Genomic DNA, 24,642 nt, shown 5'->3' with positions numbered 1-24,642 from the left:
AGCCCAGGTCCCAGTCTTTCTTGCCCTTTTGCTCTGCCTCAAAGGAAACTTTTTTGAGTTAAGGAAGATTTTTTTTAAGCTAATACTGAATAGAGAGGGTGATGCTTAACTCAATAGCTAATGGCAGAATTTCAGGTATTAAGCTTATATAAAGTAGTCCATGGTCTAATGTTGTCTGAAAGATACCTGAGAGGTCCTTCATCTAAGGCCCTTTGTCATTTAAATTTGCCATCAAAGATGGAAAAGAATTTTCTCTCTAAAGACATTTAAAGAAGTAGAAATAGTATCACTCTCTCCACTGGGGCTTCTAAATTGTGTGTTTCTCCATGGCTTCCAATCAAAGCCTAAGAGGGCAAGAAGTACAGTCTTTGACCTAGTAGGAGCTCTTTCTAGGTAATTGTGACTACATATTTTGAAAGACAAATTCATTTTTATTTTTAAAATCTTTGTGAAATTCTCATATGTGCTGTCCCATTTGTTTGTTAGCACTTGCTGAAAAAAGAGAGAGAGATAGAGCGCGCTCTGGGTAGCAAGAGGGTGAGGGGGCTGCCTGCACAGTGATTGTCAAAATTTGATGAGTATAAGAAGCACTGGGGAGCTTGCTGGGAGAGCACACTCCTGGTCCTATCACCCAAAGCTTCTGATTCAATGCATCTGAGGTTAAGCACTTGAATTAACATTTTTACTAAGTGACCCAGTTGATTCAGTTACAGGTGGTCCCTGGCCACACTGACAATCATTTCACAAGACAATAACAGGATATAGAGGTCAAGAATAAGAAACCATGAGAGGAAACCAAGCAGACTGAGGCCACATATTGGTTAACCAAGAATCACAGAGTGCTCAGTGGGTCAGGCCCCCGTCTGCCAGCTGATAGCAAAACACGGGACCACAGGTATGTTTTCCCCACATTTGTGAAATAGTCCATTTGGAAGCCACAAGAAAAAGCTCCATTTACTTTGGAAGCAGATCAAAATGGCTGCGAGGAACACAATAGACAACAGAGGAGTTGCCATGGCAACCGTAGGAGCCACTCTGAGGAAGTCGTGCGTGGGCAAGAAAGGGGAGATGGAGAACTTATGCTAAAGAGAATGCTGTGTGACTTATAAACGCTGCTGTATCTGCACTAACCCCTTTGTATCTCAAATAGTTGTAAAGAAACCAAACGGACAGAGGAGGAGTTCCTTCCAAAAATGGCTTGCAGATAATGGCTGATGGATAGCTGACTCATGAAGCATTATTTGCCTTTTTATCAATTTGTTCCCAATATTCCTAATAATGGAGACTTCACTGACAGCTGAATGGATCAATTAAAAACAAACTCAAACAGGGCATCTGGGTGGCTCAGTTTGTTGAGCGTCTGACTTCGGCCCTGGTCATGATCTCACAGTTCGTGAGTTCCAGCCCCACGTCGAGCTCTGTGCTGACGGCTCAGAGCCTGGAGCCTGCTTCAGATTCTGTGTCTCCCTCTCTCTCTGCACCTCCCATGCTCATGCTTGCACGCTCTCTCTCTCTCAAAAATAAAAACATTAAAAAAAACCCTGAAACACAATATTCAAATCTAAGGAAGATAAAGACAACTCTGGAAAATGACCACCACAGATTTTTATTTAATTAAAAATATTATACATGTTGTTGCATTTTCATGGAAAATAATGAGTTAAAAAACACCAACAGTGTTAGTTTTTAGAAACTTTCATCACCCCGTTCTGCCACCTGCTGCTTTTTTCTGTCCATGGCATGAACCATGTGTTAGGAATTGGGGCCCTTGTGAAACTAGAGCTTCCTTGAAGTTCATACCTACAAGACCCCTGGAGTGAGCCATTTTCTTGAGGTTGGTGTTCTATTGAGTTACATCAGATACACCAGTCTGGACTCCCTTGCAAACCTTTGAAAGGAGCTAACATAAAAGCCCAAAGCACATGTCAACACCAATTCAGCTCAATGTGTCTATAAGAATCAGTTATGACCTCATCCAGTTTCCAAGCCAGTTACCAAGTGACTTTGTATTCTACCTGGTGTATTAGTGTCCTGAGCCCCTCCATAAAACTTTCCCTGAACCCATGGTGGGAAGACACTGCCATATAGTGTTTATATTAAAACCATCAGCAAATACACAAAAGCACATGTGGCCCCCATGCACAATACTATCAAATAAAAAAAAAATACATATTGGTACAATACAACCTTTGGAATCACTGGCTAAAATATAGCCACGTGAGTAGTTTTAACGTCTTCATGTAATTCCACATTTAAGAAAAATAACAGCACAAAACTTTAACTTGAAAACATCACTTCAGCTATAAACTTCTCATGTGTAAATACAAAGTGTGTACAATATCATCCTCTCCCTAACTCTCTTCCTTTGTATTCTTTGGACAGCACCACCCCCTAACCCATATCCTTCACCTACAACATAAGACTGCATCCCTATATTGCTCCCGAGTGATGCTTTTACTAAAATTGGATCTGATGTGACAGAAACATCCTGGCTCTGTTTTCCTGCACCTTTGCTTCAAATTGTAGTACACTTCATCTGGATTTTGCATCCAGCTTTATATTAAAGAGAGATGAATCCCCCCCCAAAATACACAAATAAGCAACATAGCTGGATAGCAAAAAGGTAGAATTGCCTCAGCTCTTAGAAATTGGACAATGTTCTTCCTTCTTCATAACGGTGTGTCAATTGATGGGAATAAAATAAGGCTGAAATTGCTTTTCACATTCTGGCTCTGTTGGGGGCATTTTCACATAGACCCCTGTAGTAAGAGGGCTTCTTTTCTTTAGCTGCCAAATGCAAAAAAGAAACAGTAATTATTATTGAGAAATACAGAAGCCATTTCTAGACATAATAGGACTCACCAAATACTGGGTCCCTACCCTGTTGAAAAATGAATGTTCACCACATACAGAATTATAAGCCCCAGAAGATTTTCTTGATTCAGCTATTACAACTCACTTTAGGTAAATAACTCTGTGCTATTGATGTAAAATGGCAATCATTTTCCCTGACTGCAAGAGAGGAGTAAGAGACTTTGAGAAAGCTTTAAAAAGGACACCCAAAATGCCTATAGTGATCGACCACATCTTATCTGTGAGGGGAGGAGCTTGATAAGATAATAAACTTCAGTTACTCTGTTCAAGAGCTGTATTTCTCATATCCACTCCTCATATACTCTTTATAACTTTTTGCCCACTTTAGTGCCCATTTTTTATCACCTCCGTAAATTGAGATTCTGTGTCCATGTGGCAGTTTCTAGAAAATGAGGTAAGAAGAATCTACAGCAATTGAACAGGTTGAGTAGAGGATCTTGGAATCCAGTGAGGGGCAAGGGGAGGGAGAGAAGGAGAGGGAGGGGAAGACAGGAAGCCAGGGAGAGAAAGAGAAGCAGGGAAGAAGTTTGTGTTGACAAAAGCAAGCCATAGACAGAGGTAGATGAAAGGAACCACCAAAAAGAAATCCCGATAGGAGGCCTGATTCCATATTTCCATCTCTTCCACCAACACTGCAATAAATAAAACCTTGTATTCTCATTCACTGGGCTAGAGGGGAGGGCAAGACTCTCCATTTGAGCAGACTGGATAACAGGGAGCCCTGGACAGGTATTGGGTGGACAGCTACAGCTTGGACAAGGAAGGCACAAGCAGGGTGGCACCAAGGGATGGCTTCCAGGTGAAGTGGAGTGACATGAAGGGGGAGACTAAAATCCATCCAGTGGTCTTCTATAGCAGCATTTTGTCCAACTTAATCTTACATTTCAGGGTTTTTAAGTACAATTGTCTTGAAGATAAAGTGCAAAACAGCTGCCCCGTGTTGTTCAAATGGTTACTCAAACTGAAACCCTGTTCAGAAGCACACAAACATTCAATGTCAAACACACTCATCTAAAATGTTAGTCATCCTGAAACCTCAAAGGCCAATGCCAAGGGTTCTAGCGTGTTCTTTACCACTGCCCTTCCTTTACCACTGTTCTGCATTTATTGCTTCATCTCCAGAAAACTGAACTCAACAGCATCATTCGGTCAGTTGCTATCACTGGAGGCATCCCCACCAGAAGTGTTGTGTTGTCAGCATTGCACTCACCATTTTGCTCAAAGAAACAGCTGTGATAAGGAAGCTATAAAAAAACAATCCTGAACTGACTGCTGCGAGGATCCAGAGAAGGAAGTCAGAATCTGGGCAAGGTTCAGGATCTGCAACAGAAGACAAAGCACAGCTTCCCTGAGACTCTCTTTAAACTTAAGGGCCCTACTCCCCCCCCCCCCCCCCCATTAGTGAAAAAAAGAGCTTCCAGACCTTGGTGTCCACCCCTAAGTAAGTCTGACTGCTGGGGGCCACTTCTACAGGAATGTCCTATCAAAGACCCAAAGTCAAATTTCACAGTGCTTATCACTCCAGAGTAAGTGCCCCAACCTCCAGTAGAAAAAAACACTATCCCCAACCCATTTTAGTTTTAGTCAGAACACTGTTTGGGTCACCACCCATTAACCAGACTCCCATGCAGTATGCCAAAGAACTCTTAAGGAGAATTTCCATAATCCTAAAAATGAACCACCTGAAGTTGAAGAACAAAACTGTTTTCATGCAAAGAAGACAGCAATGCAAAAGGTGTAAGCTTAGTGATAAGGTTTTGCTCACCGATGACATAAATCTGGGTTCCATTGCCCATGCCTGCATAGTAGGGTGGTGGGTACATGAGCTCCACCTTGCAGATGTAGAGTCCCGTGTCCATGGCCCTCAACCCTTGGATGGTGAGGTTCACTTTGTTTCCGCTGGAGATGCCAGTGCAGGTGGAATCATCTAGGAAGGCCAACTCATTCTCCACTGTGTATGTCGCAGCACAGACTTCAGTCATCTGGCTGCCAGTCTGCCTCAGCACAGTCACTCGGACTTCGGCGGCATTGCCTGAAGACCCATATTCACACACGAAGCTGGCGACACCTCGGCTGCTGGCCAGCACCACTGCAGGCTGGGCCACATGCATCCCTAGCAAGGGAAAATTAGAGGGAACTCAGTGAACTCCTGCTCACCCACGACCAGGCTCAGGCAAAATCTCTGGCTGAGGGAAGTGGATCTTTGATGGACACTCTCCAGCTTCACCTTCCAGTCCTTCCCTCCCTTCAGCCAATACTCTTCATCCCTTCCCTTCTCTCCCCATCCATCCCCTCCATCACTCAGCTGACTTCCAGCCCATCTCCATGAAGGTGTTTCCTTAGAGAACAGAGTTTCTTGAAGGCAGTTGGTTGTAGCAGGAAGAACATTGATGTGACAAACTGAAGGCCAGGCCCTACCATGAAATATACTTGATTTGGGGTGAGTCATGCCTCCCCTGTAGCCTTCATTTTCCTTCACATGTACTAAGAGAGGATTAGGTCAGATGAGAACAGAGTGCCTTCCACCTCTGATATTCTATGGTTATCACAGAACTACAGGAACTTTAATGAGCAGTAGGGGAAATTTTGGAGGTTGAGGTACAGAATTTCACCTTACCTCTCAATGCATACGTCACAAACCTCTGCCTATATTTACCTGGCCAGAGAGGCTGAGCCCCAGGTCACTGCACCGGATGTCACCTTTCCCAGCATTATTATCAGAAGGAGGGACGCTGCTAGATGAAGGAAGCCACAGAGCAGAGGGCACCGGGTCGTTTCCTCTCTAGGTTGAGGCAACCCTACTATTAACTTCTGTGGGCTTCCCCTGCCGCCACCACCACCTCTTCCGCCACTCTCTCCTCCACTTGAACACTCCCATGCTCCTTTGTTCTTCCTCCCTCTGGCTTCTACAGGATAAAGGAAGCCAGCTCTCCATTCAAAAAGTCTTGCATCCTCTAAAAAAACTTTAGCTTCATGTCAAACTACCTTCCTGCAACTAACTCAGCCCCTCTCCAGTCGATCATATAAGTGACACTCAACACTTGGATGAACCATGCCACTAATTAATTCTGCTCAAACACTTTGATGCCTTGCATACCATTGACTGCAAAAACAAATGAAATAAGTGGCATTTATGTCCTCTATGATCTAATCCCAACCTATCACTCCAGTCTGAGTTTCCAGGACACCTCTTCCTATGGATAAATGACTCTATAGAAATCGCTCTATCACTAGTCCTTTCTCCCAAGTACCTGAACTGGACAACGTCTGTCCTCACAAGAGAGAACAACATGGTAGCAGCCCTTGCCAGAATTAATCCAGCAGCCCTGGCTGGCTAGATAACAGTCTTCTTCCCCAACCCTCATCTCAGTCTATCAGAGCATCCCCTGAGCATCCTCTGAGCATCTTTTGCACTGTTATAAATCCGTCACAGTATTTAATCAAGTTCTATCCCATATTAAAGTTTTTTTGCGCACTAATTTGCAGCTTCCGCCTTTGGCTTATAACTCCTAGGAGCGGCCATTATAATCTGCCCATATGAGCACCCAATAATCTTTGTTGTATTGATGCTAAGCCTAAAGACCAAGTTTCCTGCCCTCCCCCCAACCCCCAGGCAAATTCCCAATTATCACCAGTAAATCTGGTCACACTCGATTTTTCAGCGGGAGAATCTCAGTAACAGGTGGAGATAAATTTTCTACAAAGTAAAGGTAATTACTTCTAAGAGTATTTAATCTTTACATGTTCAAAACATGTAGAATAAGAAAATGTATATAAATATTTCTTATAATATTATTGGTAATAATTTAATTATGGAATACCTTTAAGCATCCAAGATATATCGTACAAACCACATGGTTTCTTAACTGATATGGTCTAGAGAGAGAGAAGGTTGAAATTCAGTGAGAATGCTCATCATTTTATATGTAGCAAACCTAGAATCAACCTGTAAAGAGCTTTATTTCATCTGAAAACTGGGGAATCTGCATCTGAAATCCACAGATAGGTCAGGTGGCAATTAAGTATCTTAGGCTAAACAGACTGATGGTGTTCTTTCTTCTCTTCTTCCTTTTATTTCTTTCTCTCTCTCTCTCTCTCTCTCTCTCTCTCTCTCTCTCTCTCTCTCTGTGTGTGTGTGTGTGTGTGTGTGTGTTATGGTTTCAAACTGCTTTCATTTTTTAAATAATTAGCTAACTAGTTTATAGAATTGACTGAAGACCTTAAGACTTTGAATTGAGTAAAGAAGGCTTAAATTTTAAATAAGCCGATTCATTTATAAAAGTGAGCTCGAGGATCTTAAAATCTCAAATCGGGTAGGAAAGAAACTTGATATGTTTTGCTTAAATCAATGTTTTTGAAAAAGGAAAATCTTGAGCTCACCCTGATTCCAAGCTCAAATATATTAAGGACTGTGGAGATCTTTCCTCTTAACTCACTTAACTTTACAGTAATTTCTTCCAATCATACAGAAGTGTATGAAATTGCTTGTCTCCCAAACCAACTCAGATGTATCTATTAAGCTCCTAGTCAGTGCCTGGGACTCTGCTATGAGCTGTATCTCTGCTCATTTGCTGCTGCCAGCTGTCCCCTTTGCTGTCTTGGAATACAGAGTTATCCAAGCCAGGAGTTTGGAGTTTTACCTTTAGCTTCTGGCTTTGTTATAAATCACTGCCCTTGACTGCTGAAAGAAATGAAACCCAAGTGGGAGAAACACCTCCTCCACCTTCATGCTCCAAAAGCCTCACTCACCTTTGGAGAAGACGGGGATAAAGAGAAGAGAAAACAGAGCAGTGCAGGGCCAGGTCCTAGAAGCCAGGTCCAGCTGAGCCCCATGCCTCCGGAATCCAAAGCAAGCCATGGCTTTATGGGAGCAGTGTTCAGGTCTTCAGGAAGCAGAGTGAAACCTTTCAGGATCCTGAAGCTTTGAAATGTGTTTGAACCCACACAGAATCAAGGACTTTATATAGTTGGCTTTGATCCCAGGTATGTACTATACATGTGCACACACAAGAGGCACCTGAATAGAAAGCCTTTTTGTTTTGGTTTTACGAGAAAGGAAGTCGTGGGTTTAGCTGTTACGTCGAAAAGATAACCTCAAACACTCAAAGTAAAACTGAACAAAACAAGCCAATCCATGGATGGAAAATGCACTCAATTTGAAACTGAAGCTTCTTGCTCACTTTGAGGATAAGTGGAGACTTGGAGAATTTCCTGGAGTGCAGGAGTCTCCCTAAGTCCCAATTATGTCCAATTATCTAGGCATCTTTTACCGCCCAATTCACTTCATTCACATCTCCAAAACTATGAAGCTGCTGGTTCTGAGCCCTTGACCCAATGACAGCAGTAGTCTGTAGACATTAGTAATAAAAGCTCTGTATTCACCATCTCTGGCAAGTTTACAAATAAGACTTTATTTCTCCAAGCTCCATTGAGCATTTTGTTGAGAGAAAATACCAAAATCATAAGAAATGAATGATTTTGCTTCTGGTTTGCAAATTAGGAAAGAATTCGGGTACTCTTGAAAGCCTTAACAAAGACAAAATAGAGTTGGAGACATTCCAGCAAACATCAGCCAAAATGATCCAAGAGATTCTTCCATAAGAAGATGGACATTTTTTTTCTAAAGAGAATTTTTCAAGTATAAAATCCAAGAACTAAGGTTAAATATGACTGAAGTTCCTAAATGTATGAAAGCTGTAAACAGTACAAGTGTTCATCCTATAAGAGAATACTAAACATTGGGGCCACCTACCTTAAAACTGATGAGTTTTCATATGCTTCAATAACAAAAGAGACATTTATTGAAAACCTATGCCAGTTATATGGTATGTGCATTTAGATTGAATGGGGACCAGACAAAACACAATTAATGCCTTAAGGGACTTCTAGGAGATTGACATGCAAACAGTTACAGCATGACTATGATGTTTGCCTATTCCAGCCCTTCACGGTTTCCCATTGTCCATACAGCTCAGCACAGCAGAGGAGGCTTTATAGAATATGGACCTAATGCCTCTGTGAGCCTGTCTTCCAGCATTCCCACACATGACCCCTTCTTCCGTTTGTCCTTTCTCCAAAACACCTCTTTTGGGTCTCATCAACTTTATGCAGTTCCAATGCCTATTTTCTCCCAATATCTAATCCTCCTTCTCGTCATCCAGGAGTTAACCAACATGACAGCCTCTCCTGAGGCCTTTTTCTGTACTCCCCTACCACCTTATATAAGCCTTCCAACCCAGCTGAGATGCCAACAGGCAAGAGCAACCTAATGGGCTTTTACTAGGGGCCAGATCCCAGATAGGTCACTGAAGATACAAAAGTGAAAATTGTATGTTCCTGCCCTTGAGAGGAGACACAGCAGAAGGAGTGGGAGATAGTTACACCCATGATCATGACAGAATAGAGAAATGCTGGAATTGAAGTATCTTGCACAGCCATAGAGGAGCAGAAGCCATTGGTTCAGCCTATGGAAGTCAGAAAGGGCTTCTCAGAGAAAGTAAAACCTGAGCTTATTATTGAGGACAAGAGCAAGGGCTGGGTATTGAAACAAAAAGAACAATATGTGCCAAGATTGGAAAGGGCATAAAGCACTCATTATGGCCAGAGGACAAGACAAGTATGGGAATCCACAGTAGGTGGAAGCTGATGCTCTTAGCACTGAGGGCGAATGCACCAAAAAAGAGCAAATTGGCATGTCTGAGTTCACATTTTAGGGGAATTCCCGCTTGCACGGGAGAAACGATGGGGAGGATAAGTTCAAGAAGAAGTAAGATGTAACCAGGAAAACCAAGAAGGAGGCTATTGCGATACCCCAGGCAACCAGGAATTGACAAACTTCTTCTGTAAAAAGACTGACAGTAAATATATTAGGCTTTGCAAGTCATATGGTCCCTGTTGCCACTACTCAACTCCACTGTTATAGGGTGAAAATAGCCACAGAAAATACATAAATGAAAGGGCATGGCTATGTTCCAATAAAACATTATTCACAATATCAATTATACCCTAATTAAAAAAAAAAAAAAAAGAACATTATTTACAAAAACAGGTGGAGGCTGGATTTGGCCTGCAGACCGTGGTTTGCCAATTCCTGGTGTAAAGTAAGGCAGCGACAGCAGTGGTGACAGGTTCCTAAGAGGACTATTCCAAAGGCAGTGAATGCATAGAGAACACCAAATTTATGGCTTAAGAGGTACTGTCGTAGTGTGACAGTTCAAATGTTTGTCAATTTTATCTCATTCAAGTCTCAAAACAAGGCAGGGATCATAGGTTTTCTCAATTTATAAAAGATAAAACCAAGGCACTGAGACTTGAATTTATCCAATCCCCCATAGTCAGTGGTAGAGCCAGGATCTGAAGTGGGAAATGCTGTTAATCACTGCACTAAAGAAAAGGTTTTAATGTCCAAGAGAACTAGATTTGAATCCTAGTATGAAGACTTGCTAGCCGTTGATCTGGGGCTCAGAGCCCAATGTCTTCCAGAAAATAGTGACTACAACTCAAGGCTGTTGTAAGGATTAAATGAGATAATGCATATAGCATGTATAAAAGAACTACTATGGTATCTGGACATTCAAGAAAGCTCATTGAGAAAACAGAGCTACAATTTCCGGGAATAGGGAACATAAGCAGATCAGGAAATGAAGATGATGAGTTCCATTTGGGTACATTGAGTTTATCTACAGAATGTAAGCGGGAAAGACTCCAAAATGATTGCTGACATGGTCTGGAGCACAGGAGAATGATCTGAGTTAAGACATTAGTTTAGGCAACCATGAAGCCACTGATGAAAATTTCACAGGCAAGGTTTCAGGTGAACGCTCTATAAACATTTGTTAAATGCATAGATAAAGGAGTGAAAACAGTTTAATATAAGAAGACATGAAGGTTGTAATAGGAACTTTCAAAGAAGCTTACCAGGTTCCCTAATTATACTTTCATGAAACTATTTCTGCAATAGCAAGAAAATTCGATTGTTTTGAAAAACACTAGATAAAAAGAATGTTGGTGAAAAAGATATATTCTTTTCCCATGTATCATCCCATAGATTATTTGATAATTACAAAGGGGAAAAGATAATGGATAAATCTAGCAGATACTGCTTTAACCAAGTGATCAAACTAAAGATCACCCATGATGAGACATTTTGACATCATGTGACTCCAGATATAACGCACTGAGAAGAACACGACACATCTGTAGTAGTATTGCCAAAATGGGTTAAATTGAATCTAATCGTGAAAAAACAATTAGGCAAATCCATGTTGGGATCATTCTGCAAAACAACTGGCCTTCAAAATGGGCCTTTGCTTCTTCAAAAATGTCAATATCGTGAAAGATTTTAAGAAGAAAAAACCTGAAAATTGTTCTAGATTAAAGGAGACTAAGGAGACATGATGATAAAATCCAATATGTGATCCTTGATTTAAAAATAATAACTACATAGCACGTTATAGAGACACTTGGGGAAATTTGAATTTAGACTATATTTGACAATAGGATTGTATTAATGTTAAATTTGCTGAGTGTGATCATTTAACTGGGGTTTTGTAGGGAAACATTCTGTTTTTATATGATGTTTGCTTAAGCATTCAGGGATAAAGTCTCAGGATGTCAGTAAGTAACCCTCAAATGGCTCAACAAAAATACAGGTGTATATTTGTGTTAGCCCAGAGAGAAAAAGAATAAAACAACAGAGACAAAATATTAACAATTGGTGAAGCTAAGTGAAGAGTATATCTGTGTGTTCATGATACATTCTTAAAAATTCTTTGCAAGACTGAAGTTTTTCAAAATAAAAAGCTGAACGCAAAAATTGTAGAACCACTATTACTATGGAAGGCACTATACCACAGATAAGCAGACTGAAATTTAGAGAAAGGAAGTGACTTGCCCAAGGTTATTCTCCACCCCCCTTCCTTACATCCATTTTCCACCTGGGAGGCAGACCCACAGGGACAACTGGGTTCCCTGGCAGATTGGCTTCTGGGAGGGACAAGCAGATGGGAAGCACCTGAAGAAGATCCAAAGGAAGGAGGGCAGAGATCAGGATATTTCTTCTCTCTCCCAGATTCAGGACCTTATCTCCGGCAGTAACAGTAGCTCTGCACAGCTACAGCTTTTGTTGAGTGCCGCCTGCCCCTTCTATGAGCCAATTCTCACTATTTCTTTCCCCGGTCCTTTCAGTATTGGGAGTGGACCACCTTCCAGGGTTGCTAGCATCTGTGTGCATTAACATCTTCTATTCCTGACCCTCCTAATACCTCTTAAAATAGTCATTTTGCTGAATCTCTCATTTGAACCACCTGTTTGCTGTAGAGTCCCTGGTTGATTTAGTCCCACAGCTGATAAGCAGCAAAAACTGGATTTAAATTCTGATCTCATTCCCATCCAGTAGTTACTTTTTCCCTATTATCTCATGTACAATAATAACATATTTATTACAGTCAATTCTGTGCAATTCTTCTATCTCACCTATATCAAATTCTATTTCCATGGCACTCACACATTCACCCTAGCATCTAACTAGCGCCTCCTTTGTACATAATAGGTGATAGAGAATTTCTGCATTTCAATTTAGGTCTCAACCCATTTTATGTTTCTGGCGTCTCATTTCCAGCTCTGGGAAAAGGGCTAGTAAGTAAGGATTCAATCAGGGGACTGACAGATACTAACAAGCCCAGCACAGTGGTGAACAGTATGACTGGAGTTCAAATCCTAACTCTACTTCATGATGTGTGATCTTAGGTGCAGTTTTTGAACTTCTTTGATCCTGAGCTTCCTCATCTGTAAAATAAATATAGCTAATTATGGTAGCTATCTTATAGGGTTATTGTGATGATTCAGTGAGACTATGCCAATAAAACGTTGAAAACTCTGCCTAGACTATAGTATGTGCTCAGTAAATGTTAGCTTATAGGTTAAATACGGAGAAAACTATGGGTTACAAACTTCAGCTGTTATATAAACCCTTTCATTATCATCTCTGATGAATGAGTGGTACATCAGACTTAAACCAGGGACTATTCTAATACTCACGTACTTACTAAATTTCTGCTATCGGTGTTCCCATCAGTATCTGAAACCAAATTAGACATTAGACATAACCTAAGGATATTGTAAGCTCTCAGTTATTCAGTGGTTGAATACTCAAATGTCTGGGGGTACTACATCCTTCATTTCAGGGTAGAAAGGGGAAAGTCGGTTTTGTTATTTACTTTTACCGCTCCAACAACAACAACAAAAAACGTTGGTGGTAGAGGAAATGAAAATAATTGGCTAAAATTAGGGCTCGGGGATTCACTGTGATTTCATTTCCTCACTATCTTCCTGTATCCTACTAGTTTGAGTAAACCCCAGACGGGTTTTGTAGTACTCTTAGTGGTTACTGGATTTGAAAGATCTCTCAAGATTTGCATAATTTCAAGTGATGCCTACAGTGGGTGTCTTCAGAATTCCAGATGAGATATAGTTTGGGTAGGGTAACTGCATTATTTTACTTAATTATAAAACTCCTCTGAATTTATAAAGCTCATTCTGAGATTAATTGGACTTTTCAGTTTTATTAAGCTTTTTTTTTTTTCCCTAACCCTCCTCCTATTATCCTTTCCCCAACTAGCTTACCCCAAAACCAACCTTTTGTTGAAAGATGTGCACCTGGCATTGACTGCGGTACATACTGCAAAACATCCTTTGCTTGATGGTTTCAGATGTAATGGGAGGAATGAAAAGTCTAATATTTGCATAGCCTGCAGTTTCAGGACATCCCATTACGTTGAGCCTATTATCATGCCTAATTAAGGTTATATACTCTGTTTTTGTGCTAATTAGCTCATCACAGTACAACTCCTTTCAAAATTGACTTCAAAGGAAAAAGAAAATCATCTACTCAAGTGATTGCTAAAGAAGGACCTATCAATCATCTCACTTCGAAAGAGAGCTAAGAGAAAGGAAACGATATGCAAAGTGACTGGAAAGAAATTTTAGCTTCATTACCATTAAAGGGTGAAAATATGGGCTGGGCAAGAACTCACTTAAATAAATGTGGTAGATTAATTTTCAGTCCCTAGGGAGCTGTAATCTACATCATAAAGTCAGGTAAAAATGGATGCTTCTGAGCTGTGGACCTTCTGACAGCCCCTTTGTGGGGAAATAGAATAGATTACTGCTGTCCTTTCAGTCTACATTGCCACCTTGCTGAGGGTAAAGTGAAAAGGGTTGTCAGGGAAGCTAAGTTTTATTTGCTGACTTAATGACAAAATGAAATGCCGAAACCACTTCAGTTGAAGGTTAATCCTATCTGTCAGAGCTTCACTTACGTAGAGATGAAAACAAATATTTTTGAATGAATAAATGACAAAGTCGTTTGTAGGAAGAATCTACGTTCCAATTGCCTAAGCTCCTTACTTTATATGATTAAATCTTTTTGAATATCTTATCTCCATTTATATATAATGGTCTCTTATTATATTTCTGATTTAGCCATTATCATCTCTGATTTTCCCTCAATCTCCTTAACTTCTCACACCTAAAACTAAGATTAAATTTGGATTGGGCTTTAGTCTTAATCCTTCACCCCTGTTGCAACATGGCCAACCATGAATAATTTGGGTGAGGGACTTTATCAAAAGCCAGGAATAGACATTTTCAAAATAGGTAACCTCTTTATTTTACGGATCAGAGAACTGATGTTGAAAGTTAATTGACTTGCCCAATATCACACATTTAGGGTTTATCCCTGTGCATGTAGATCTTATTTCTTTATCATCAAGAAGAAATAAAAAGAAAAAATAAAAAGGGAAGGGTAAATAGTCTTGTATTTGACCTATGATGCACCCCAGCTCACCCCACCTGAATGATAAACTCAGAGTACACCCGATTCCCATTTGGAACAAGTTGAGATAGCCCAGGATTATTTCCATTTTACAAAAGCAGAAATGTCACAAGTCACTAATGTTTTCTTGTCCTACTGCAAGCTCAGAGTGTGACTGAAAATTGTCTTTAATGCTGAATAACCACCCAACCTCAAAGAGTTACAAGCTCTCTCTAAAGAGTAACATTGGAAGTACCAAACATTTGATGGAATCCATTTCTCTAATGATATTTGTGGCCTGTATAATCTGAGCTTCAAGAACTTATTTCAGTTTCTTGGTTACAGAGGCAATCACTGTTTTCACATTTTGAGCTGTGTTATTTCTAGCCCTGCTGCCATCGTAGCATTTGAATGATTTCAGGCCATGACCTCCTTCACACCTCCAGTTCATAGGAAACTTTTATGTTCACACCTTAGAAAAGGAGTGTCTTTGCTCCTTTGCAGTGTGAGCATTAGCAGCTATGATGGTGGAGAAATGTGTATTAGATAATAAGGAGCACAGTGTATTTGCACAGCCTATTACAGGCATTGAATCCTAGAAGAAACGTTAGTTTTGCTCTCCCATTTTACAGAGGATGAAAGAAAGACCCGGGGAGGTGAAGTGATCTACCCCAAATTACATGCATAGCCTATTGGTGGCAGAACCAAAATGAGGCCCCAAAGTCCTTAACTTAAAGTCTCTTCTCACTATGCCTTCACTATCATCCACCATCTTCCCAAGACCTCTTAAACTAACATGACTTCTGGTTTTAATTTCCTGCAAGTTTACAACTTGAAACCCAGCCCCAACAAACTTCCTCATAGGTTTTAGGTACCGACAAACACAAATCAGCAAGTCAGATTTTGAGTAAAAATTGAAAATTATGGTCTTACAGCAATACCAAAAACAACAGGCAAAAGATGGAAACAACCCAAGTGACCATCAACTAACAAATGGATAAAGAAAATGTGCTACATCCACTCAATAGAATATTATACAGCCATAAAAATAAATGAAATACTGATGCATGCTTGAATACGAATAAACCTTGAAAACATCATGCTGTGTGAAAGAAGCCAGACACAAAAGGCCACATATTGTATGGTCCATTTATATGAAATACCCAGAATAGGCAAGTCCTTAGAGACAGAAAGCAGACCATTGACTGCCAGGTATTGTGGGGAGGGGAGAATGGAAAGTGGCTATTTGATGGTACAGGATTTCTTTTGGGGGTGATGAAAACATTCTGGAATTAGATAGTGGTGATGGTTGCACAACATAATGAATGTATTAAATACCACTGAATTATATACTTTTAAATGTTTAAAATGGTAATTTTTTGTGTCCTTTACCACACATATATACATATACAATATGGTTATGATGATGGATTCAATTGGCATTAACCATCTTAGAAAGCATACCACTGGTCTTACGATATGTGTTGACCATACGTTTTGCTCTTCTCTGAATGTAATCTAGACAAAATCTATAGCCAAGTTGACTACACTCCAAGTATAAAAAGAATGAACTGGTAAATGCATCATTAACTGGCTGAGGCAAGGGAGAAACGTTCTTGTTTTTCCTCATCATCTACAATTCTGACCACACATCACACTGAATCATAACCAGCAAGAATCTGAGATATGGATCATTTGGCTTTGCCTTTCCCTGGGCACAGTTTTCTAACAGGTTACTCAGTGTGGAATAACTAAATGAGATGGAGAGAGGCCATGTAGGAAATTTTGGCTCAGAGAACTATATGATTCAAGCATGTTTTAGGAGAATATAATTTGAGAGCAGCTGGTTGCATTTAGCAGCTTTCCTTAGCAGGCCCCATACCATGGATTATGCTCTAAGAGGAAAATCTCTGTCCCAGAGCTTCATCCATGAGCAGGAAACTGAATAATTGCACTTACATGAGCACATCAGGGCCTGCTGAAGGCAGTAAGAGTAATGCACTGAAATGAAAACCCAGGGTCTGCAGTCTTTGTCTGGCACATACATAGAGCCCAGCTTCCATGCCCATCTAAGAGAATCCTGTTAAAGAAATGACATTGACTTTAAAATCCTGAGGAATCCATTGCTTATCGTTTTTGTTATTTCTCAACATTATTTGAGTTCATTCTGATCACATACAGTTCTTACCCTACATGCAAACTTTGCAGTTCTGGTCATTTGTGTTATCTGGTTAAAAAATACTGACAAGTAGAATATACCACAAACATTTGTTTCCTGTCCTCCCAAAACATAAGCAGGTCAAGAAACATCAGTCAACTGTATTCCCTGCATTTTACCTTTTGGATAAGATAGACAATGTGTACTGAAGAACATATGAGGTTGTTAGAAATTTTTAATTCATGATGATACAAGAAAGTTAAAGGAAGTTATGATTTTTCAAAATTAAATCTTTGCTACTGGAATTTACTATCCTGATTTGTAAGACAAATTCAGGAACCAAGTTTGTGGTGATAAATATATTAAGCAAATGCAATTTTTTTTCTTATCACTTGGAACCACTCTTTTTATTTGAGAAAACAAATTACTTGCAAATCCTCTGACTCTGTCTAGATATGCAGGCCTTCTTTTAATTAGCATCATAAACTGTCTATGTAAGTCAATGTCCTTTGTAAATCTGAATATATTCAAGGACTTCAATATCTCCTATATCAAAAAAATAAACTGGAAGGGAAATCCACAAGATTTTTTGATTTAAGAGAATGGAAGTAAAGAGGAAAATGAGAAGAAAGAATAAGAGAAATGAGAAGCAAATGGAGCAGAGAAAAAAAAGACAAAGCAGAAACTTTAAATGAAGGATAATTTGCATATATTCAAAGAAATATCAATTCCGACCCATCTGACAGAATTAATCAACCATAAGAGAACATTGGTTTTGATTGTGGGTGGAACTTTCATAAAATTCCAAAAACCTCTTGAAATCACAAAGCCCCTAAAAAGATGCTCTGCTAGATGTTTTTATACAAAGAATGTGCAGATAATGTCATTCTAGCACTAAATTTAGCAAATAAAATGATTGTGATTGATAAGACTCATAGAACCGGTTTTAAAAGTCTTTAACTCAAATTACTGCAGCATAAATGTTTTTTTTTTTAAGTCACCAACTTAAAAGTCAGGAAACTCTTACTTAGATTTAGCCATATTTCTATGACACTGGTTAGACAATAATTTTTTATAGACTTCTAGCAGTTTGGGATGTCACCTAGATTCACTGCCTCAAGCCCTGTTGTTTCGGTACCCGGATTTCAATTTGAAGCTTTAAAGATTGAAAACTAATTAGTAAAATCTACAAATTGTTTTCTATAAGATATTTTCAATAAATTCTGAGACAATTGACCTTTACCAAGGTGTTTTCTAGCAAACATTTAGCCCAGCTAAAACATATCAGAGGAAGATATGATTTTCTCACACTCTCTAACTCTGATTTATTGTTTCAGGGTTGGTTGTAGCAAATAAGGAGTAAAATGCATAAAATGGTGACATGGGATTTAAGAGTTTTGAATTATAGATGTGGTTCTAATGCTACCTAAATGGAAATCAGTTTAATTATATAATCTCGCTAGTTTAATTTTCTCATCTGTGAAAATGAGGAGGCTCAATTAGAAAGAAACTCTAACTTTCAGCCCTAAATAATTTTTAATTAAAAGCATATTTTCCCTTCATGATATGTAAATGGAAAAAGCAGGTTAGAAAACTGTATTTAGAATATGATTCATTTTGTAAAAATAAAGTGAAAATACATGCAGAATTATATACAGCAACATGCTACCAGTGATTATAGAATTTTTATTCTCTTATCTTACCTCTATTTTCCATCTTTCTGAATGTATATATATTATTTGTGACTAGAAAAATAAGATATTACAAGCCATATAAATTAAAGTCTTTATTGTTTATAGAACACTAAGTATATACCCGTTCATCAGAGCTTGAACATTCCTATTTTGGGGGAAAAAATTGAAAGAAGATTCATGCAGACATTTGAAATATAAGATGAGTTTATACAAGAACTCTGGTTTCTGAAATATCAACCAAAGAAGCAATTTCACCAGCACAACGTATTGTAGCATCAGCTTCTCTACTTTTGTGACCGCATTGGCATCACGATACTCTGAAAGCACTTGTGTTAATTTTCCTAGAACATCGTGAAAAACATCATATACGTTCAGAGACACACTCCTTTTCCCAAATATAAGTAATGTGTTGGGTATGGTTAATTGGACATGCAAATAAATGGATTATGTGACCAGTATAGGAGAAAGACATTAGTGCGGTAAATTTTAGAAGAGGAAGTAGTCTAAGTTATCCAGGCCCTAATATACTGAGATCTTGAATATGGGAATCAGAACTTTAAGGTCCATCTCTTGCCCTCTGATTGTTTGTGAAAAAGAGAAAGTGATCCTCACAGGCAGATGGTTAGGCCTGGCTTCATATCATCTGTAGACTTTGCATTCTCTAAGTGTATGTCCTTGGTTTCCAACTTGACAGAAATCATTCAAGACATACCATGCAGGTCATTCAAACAGATCACTCTCAGTTGAACATGGACTTCAGGTGTCATGGGGAAAATCTGTCAGAATCAGATATTCAGTAATATAAATTAGACACGATACTTAGCATACAAAGACAGAAAATTCAAGAACTAACCCTAAGCATTTTTAAAATTATCTGGCCAATTCCTCTATGTCAGAATTCCTACTTAAAAGTATCTTTTGATGTGCTATGGGAGTGCAGTTGAAGGCTCCTAACCATGCCAGCCTCTTCCCTGGCAGAAGGAAGCAAGAGAAAGAGAAGTTCTTCTTGGGGCCCTACATTCAAGGCGATGCTCCACTATGTCACAAAGAGAATTCCAAGGAAATGTAAGGCTGACTGGCTTCCCACAACTCATTATAGTTAAAAAGCAAAACAAAACAAAATCTTTCAGTGATAAAAGGTTCAATCGCTTTATCTAAAATTGCAAATTCAAATGACTGCAGCCCTTCAAATATGTCGTCTTGGAAGGTTATATTTTTCCAGTGATACTGTCATTGTTCAGAAAATCCCTGGGATGCCCCTTTTTGGAATTATTCTCATTTTTATGGAGGGGAAAAAAATGCAGTGTCTTATTACTGTATGGTCATATCTTGGTGTTTTAACCACCAACATCCCTCAGATAATGAGGAAATTGTTGTTGGTGGGAGGGAATATCAAATTATCATTCATACAAATAAGTGTTACCTTTGAAGATGTTGGAAGGATTGTGCTATATACAGGCCTTCAAATACCAAGAACATTTTCAGTAATGGTGGCAGCACTAGAACAGGGATGAACATCTTCGATTCGAGTGGGAGTCATGACCCTACTCCATGGCCACACAAAGCAAGTGTAACATGGGGAGGAAGGCTGATTCTCTCATGAGCCATCACTACTGCAGAACTGCAGCTGAACTTCAGGCCCCTGGGGGACTAGATGGTGGGTTATGCCAAACCTTCACAGGGCACAATTTAAGTAACAGCACTGGAGCCCACGGAAAAGAGATTGTACACAGTGAGTAGAGCACAAAAAGTAGGACTCCAGGCAGCTAGTAGCCTGATACTTCTTTATTCAGAAAGCCTGTCCACATACTGATGAGCCCCAGGCCCCAAGATACAAAGATGGAGATCAGGTCAGGGTTTCTGGCCCCAGGGGAAGGGCAAGACAGAGCAAGACACTCAAAAGTCTCAAAGCAGAAACTCAGTCCTCTGAGATGCAGACAAAGGGACTTAGAGGAAATCTAAGCCTTACCTGAGTATGGCAGGAGCCCAGTGGCCATTTTCCAAAGTGAGAGTCCCATGGCCAGAACTACATTGGATCTAAGTCTTGGATAGTGACTAATGCAAGCCTCATTCAGTGAAGGACTGAGAATTTTAAAACCCTTAAAACTTCAGTTAGGAAAAACAGGGCCTGCAGGTGAGGCAAGGCATTTGGGAACACAGATGAAGAAAACTGATCAATATAGAGATATGAGACATAAATAGGGCTGATTGGATACCCAAGATCACTTTCTGAAGAGGCTATCACTCATAAATTCTGAAACATTATTTTAGAATATCTATCACTTTATTGGCAAACCTAACAAGAAAACTTCCATGCTTCCTTTTCTTCTGGGTTTATTGTCCTTAGAAGAGTGCTATTGTGCTCCATGGATTGATGGGATTTTCTAGTCACTACTTTTTTTAAATTAAACTATCCAAGTTTAGTTGGGTTGAAACCAGACCGTGGTTTTCAAAGAGCAGACGAATTGAGACCAGACTATATTCTAAACTCCCCCACATTCTGGTTTCATTATGTTCTTGAAACCCAGACCAATTTTATGAAAAGAATTGACAAAAGTGGGCTTGATTCTTAGCAAACCTGACCCAGTTAGAACCTGACGTTGGACTAAAATCGGCTTTAATTTGGGGGTGCAGTGCTAACCGTAGAAGTGAAACTGAATGAATATGTGCAAATGCGTAAGAACTGAAGAGGAGGAAAAAATTATTAAGTGATAAATTTATTAACCCAAATCTCCTAGCAATCAGTGGACAATAACTGGTAAGAAAATATTTCCAGATCTAAAAGCCCAGCAATTACCCTAAGAGCATAATTCTAAAATAACTTTTCTGATTAAGTTCAAACTTTCCAAGAACATTCACCTTTTATCCGAAACCGAACCATGAGAAATTTCAAACTAAAAGTCATTGTAAACTGCTTGCATGAGAATTGTGTTTTCATGATGGAACTATTGAGTAATCATTGTCATTTACTAACTATACAATATTAAGGCAAGAGACAAAAAGTCACTGGGGCCAGAAAAGAGAGAAGGGGTATGGGGATTAAGGAATGAAACAACGAAAGAAGAAAGGGAGGAAGGAAGGAGGGAAGCCAGAGTGGACAAGGGTTGTTAAGACCATGTTTTCTCAGAGAAAGTCACTTCTGACCAAACCCCTTGGAAGCAGAATACTGTTAATCTTAGTCCAACTGCTTCTCAGAAATATCATTTTTCTTGGTGCGCCATTTGCCATCTGGCCCAATCCTCAGGAGTTCTATCTCCAGGGAATCACAAAGTAGTTGAGCTAATATTGATACTCAGCTCCTGCTGTTATTATCTCTGTAAGCCAAAGTTTCTCAACTTCAGAACTATTGACATTTTTTACCAAAATGGGATTAAGCATGCAAAGGTCTTATTAGGAGAAGTATCTATGAAAGAAAATGGGGAGGGAGATGGGGAAAGCTGGAAGAACCATCAGATATTTATGCAAAGGTGGCCCCTAAGGGAAGGAGAGTGGGAGGGAAGGTTGGGTGGAAACATGCTAGACCCCTATACAGTCTAGGAGAGGTTTGGCAAGAGTGTCAGTGGTCCTTGAGCCAAGGTGAACCATCTGGAACAGGCTTGCTTTAGAATTTTTGCCACTCAGAGTTATTGGCTAGGAGCAGCCCATGGGAGGCAATGCCTCAATATAAACAGGGCTATGGATGTCAGAGTGCCCCAGCTTGGGTCTTTGGTCCATTACCCTCCTTACAGTAGGGGATTTGTGAGGTTTATTTTCATAATCCACCCCTTGTGCCACATGGATCCACTTTTCCACTTAGGTTCAGGCAGCTTCTCTTCCACTTTTCCTATGAGCCTTTCTTCCTGAGGGAAAACTCAAAAGAGGGAAGTTAATGGATGAACAACAACCCTCATCATTGCAGTTGACCTCAAGTCCGTAACGAGTCTTCCTCCTCTCCCTCCCCCAGTCTTCATTCTAAATTCCTTCCCCACATGCTTAGCTATCACTTCAGTAGACCTGGGTGAGTTACCTCCTGATGTGACCCAAACCTTCATTTCTGATTATCTGAGCCCTTGAAAATCATATCCTTCACAGTTCTGGGTAGCTACACATGTTTGTTCATAGTTAAAATAGGTCAAGAGTACCAGGAAACATGCAAGTAGATCATCTGTGTGCCACATGTAATCCTCCCTGTCCCATTGTGTAGGAGCAGCCTTATCTCCTCCTGTGATCATTGTCAATTACCTCTACCAGTGTGGTGAAACTTCTTTTTGCCTGCTGATCCTGGGACAGAGGACTCCGAGGCATCCTCATGGCAGCCATAATCTGTAGTTCTTGGGGAGTCTTTCTGTGTCTTCTAGCAAGAAAGTGTTCCTCATCAGTAGCAGAGACCGAAAGCACAAAATCTTCTAATGGGTCAATGCTCCCATTGGTGGTGGTAAATGGGCTCACTTCCTCTTCCACCCCTTCATTCTTTGACTCATGTTCCCTTTCTACTGGGTACACAGCACCAAATAGGAGTCTCTGATTTAGTAAATGCATTGCATACTAAAGGAAGTCACTCCATCCTCCCAGAGTGTTTTTTCCAAGCTGGCACTTCTGTTGCTTTCAAAGGACATTACCGCAGTCTATGAGACTGACAGCGTCTGGGTACGATATGTGATACAACCAATGGACCTGAGTACATTCCAACACCTCCTTCGATGTGAAGTGGATCCCCTGGTCACATGATATTCAGAATGAATACTCTGCATGTAGATCAGGCATGCTAGAAGTCCCTGGATAGTAGTGTTGATAGGAAGCTTTACAGCCAGATAAAGCAAGTCTTCCTAAGAACAGGTGTCTGTTCCTGTGAGAATGAACCACTGGCCTGTCTGGGATGGAAAAGTTTCAATGTGGTCAACTTGCTCCAAGTAGCCAGTTGGTCTTCTAAAGGAATAGTGCCATATGGGAGGCATGGTGTTGCTAATAATTTGGACATTCATAGATAGCATTAGCTATCTGCACTGGTAAGAAGTCCATACTACTGGATGAATATGTTGCCTCCATTTCTTCCACCAATGATGAAGGCTGGCTAATGTCAACTGCCCAAATAATTGTATCCTCTTAGTTGTTCAGTGCCTCTTCTTCCATGGTGAATGCTTTCTGATGGGCATTAATGTATGAAACAAAAGTTTTGTGCTTTGTGCCCACTTCCAAATGTTTAGCCTCAAGACTCTACCCCAGACTTCCTTTTCTCCAATCTCCCAATCCTTTTTTTCTAAGTCCTTTATCAGATGTCCAGGCCATCGGCCACCTCCCAGGATCCATATTCTCACTTTAGGCCACTTTACTTTCCACAAGATGAAGGAAAGCGCTCAGATCAGTCCACTGGAAAGATTCTTTCCCCCCACTGTCTTCCAGGGCCATACTAAATGAAGCTATAAAGCAGCCACTGTCAACATTCAGCTTGCATGCAAGTACAGGCAGACCCACCCATAAGCAACTCATTTGGCAATAGGTACAAGCTGGGAGAGAGGCACTGGTATGAACGTGGTGGATGACATGCGATCTGAGCCATCTGATCATGCAGCTTACTCATGGCCTCCAGCTCTTCTTAGGCTCAATCCCAAATATACCATTTCCATCTTGTAATAGACTGATTTGGGGCCATGTGACTTTATAATCTGGTGGCTCTAGTAGAACCCTGCTCATTGTTGGCTGTTCCAGATGCACAGTCACTTAGAGTCCCACGGTAAACTGTCCTATGTCTATTTGGGTCCAGTAACAAGCCAAGAACTATTTCTCTATTTTTCAAAAGGTAATGCTGCAAATGCCATGGCCTTACTTCAGAACCCCAGAGGTCTGCATTATGGTTCTCCTGCTAGAGTGTGGAATAAACTCCATACTGCATCTTTTTCCACCAGTGATCCCTTCTCCACCACAGGGTCTCCTGAGTGATATGACACAAGTGGCAGGGCCGATTGCACCACATTCTAGATGTGATATAGTATACTTCTCTGCACTGAACTGCACTCGAAGCTAGCAGCTTTCCATATCCCTGATACAGGGGTAAGAGCAATATCCCTAGATGTGGGGTGAGTTGCCTCTAGAACTCAAAGAGTCCTACCAAATGCTGTTTCTTTCTT

At 40.1% G+C, this 24,642-nt stretch overlaps 1 protein-coding gene across 11 annotated transcripts; it reads right to left on the bottom strand.

The window, feature by feature from the left end:
- Positions 1-1,583: 1,583 nt before the first annotated feature.
- On the bottom strand, positions 1,584-23,071 carry CTLA4 (cytotoxic T-lymphocyte associated protein 4). Of its 11 annotated transcripts, none has more exons than XM_086719401.1 (9): positions 22,760-22,896; positions 19,251-19,314; positions 16,646-16,766; positions 11,798-11,887; positions 7,624-7,757; positions 6,696-6,750; positions 4,640-4,987; positions 4,085-4,194; positions 1,584-2,787 (listed from the first exon to the last, which is right to left on the bottom strand). In XM_086719401.1, exons 2-9 carry the CDS (start codon positions 19,260-19,262, stop codon positions 2,683-2,685), a joined length of 975 nt encoding a protein of 324 aa, XP_086575527.1. In that variant the 5' UTR covers positions 19,263-19,314; positions 22,760-22,896; the 3' UTR covers positions 1,584-2,682. The 11 variants fall into 11 exon arrangements, with proteins under 11 accessions (XP_086575527.1, XP_086575528.1, XP_086575524.1 ...); XM_086719402.1 differs by having other exon boundaries at positions 19,151-19,314; positions 22,760-22,844; XM_086719398.1 differs by lacking the exon at positions 19,251-19,314 and having other exon boundaries at positions 22,760-23,071.
- Between the last annotated feature and the right edge of the window lie 1,571 nt (positions 23,072-24,642).

The sequence above is a fragment of the Puma concolor genome, chromosome C1 (genome assembly GCF_028749965.1).
Source record: "Puma concolor isolate L17-30 chromosome C1, mPumCon1.1.hap2, whole genome shotgun sequence".
Lineage (NCBI taxonomy): Eukaryota > Metazoa > Chordata > Mammalia > Carnivora > Felidae > Puma > Puma concolor.
Note: the sequence above shows the minus strand (reverse complement) of the source record. Positions and strands in the feature narration are given on the sequence as shown.

Bases quoted from the DNA above. Each gene is read 5' to 3' on its own strand.
- CTLA4 (XM_086719398.1), bottom strand. From the start codon at position 23,056: ATGCATTTACTAAATCAGAGACTCCTATTTGGTGCTGTGTACCCAGTA. The intron at 11,888-16,645 runs GTAAGTGCAATT...GATCTTCTTCAG, and splicing joins GCAGGCCCTGATGTGCTCAT to GTGCTTCCCATCTGCTTGTC. The intron at 6,751-7,623 runs GTGAGTGAGGCT...CTCTCTCTCTAG, and splicing joins TATCCCCGTCTTCTCCAAAG to ACCATATCAGTTAAGAAACC.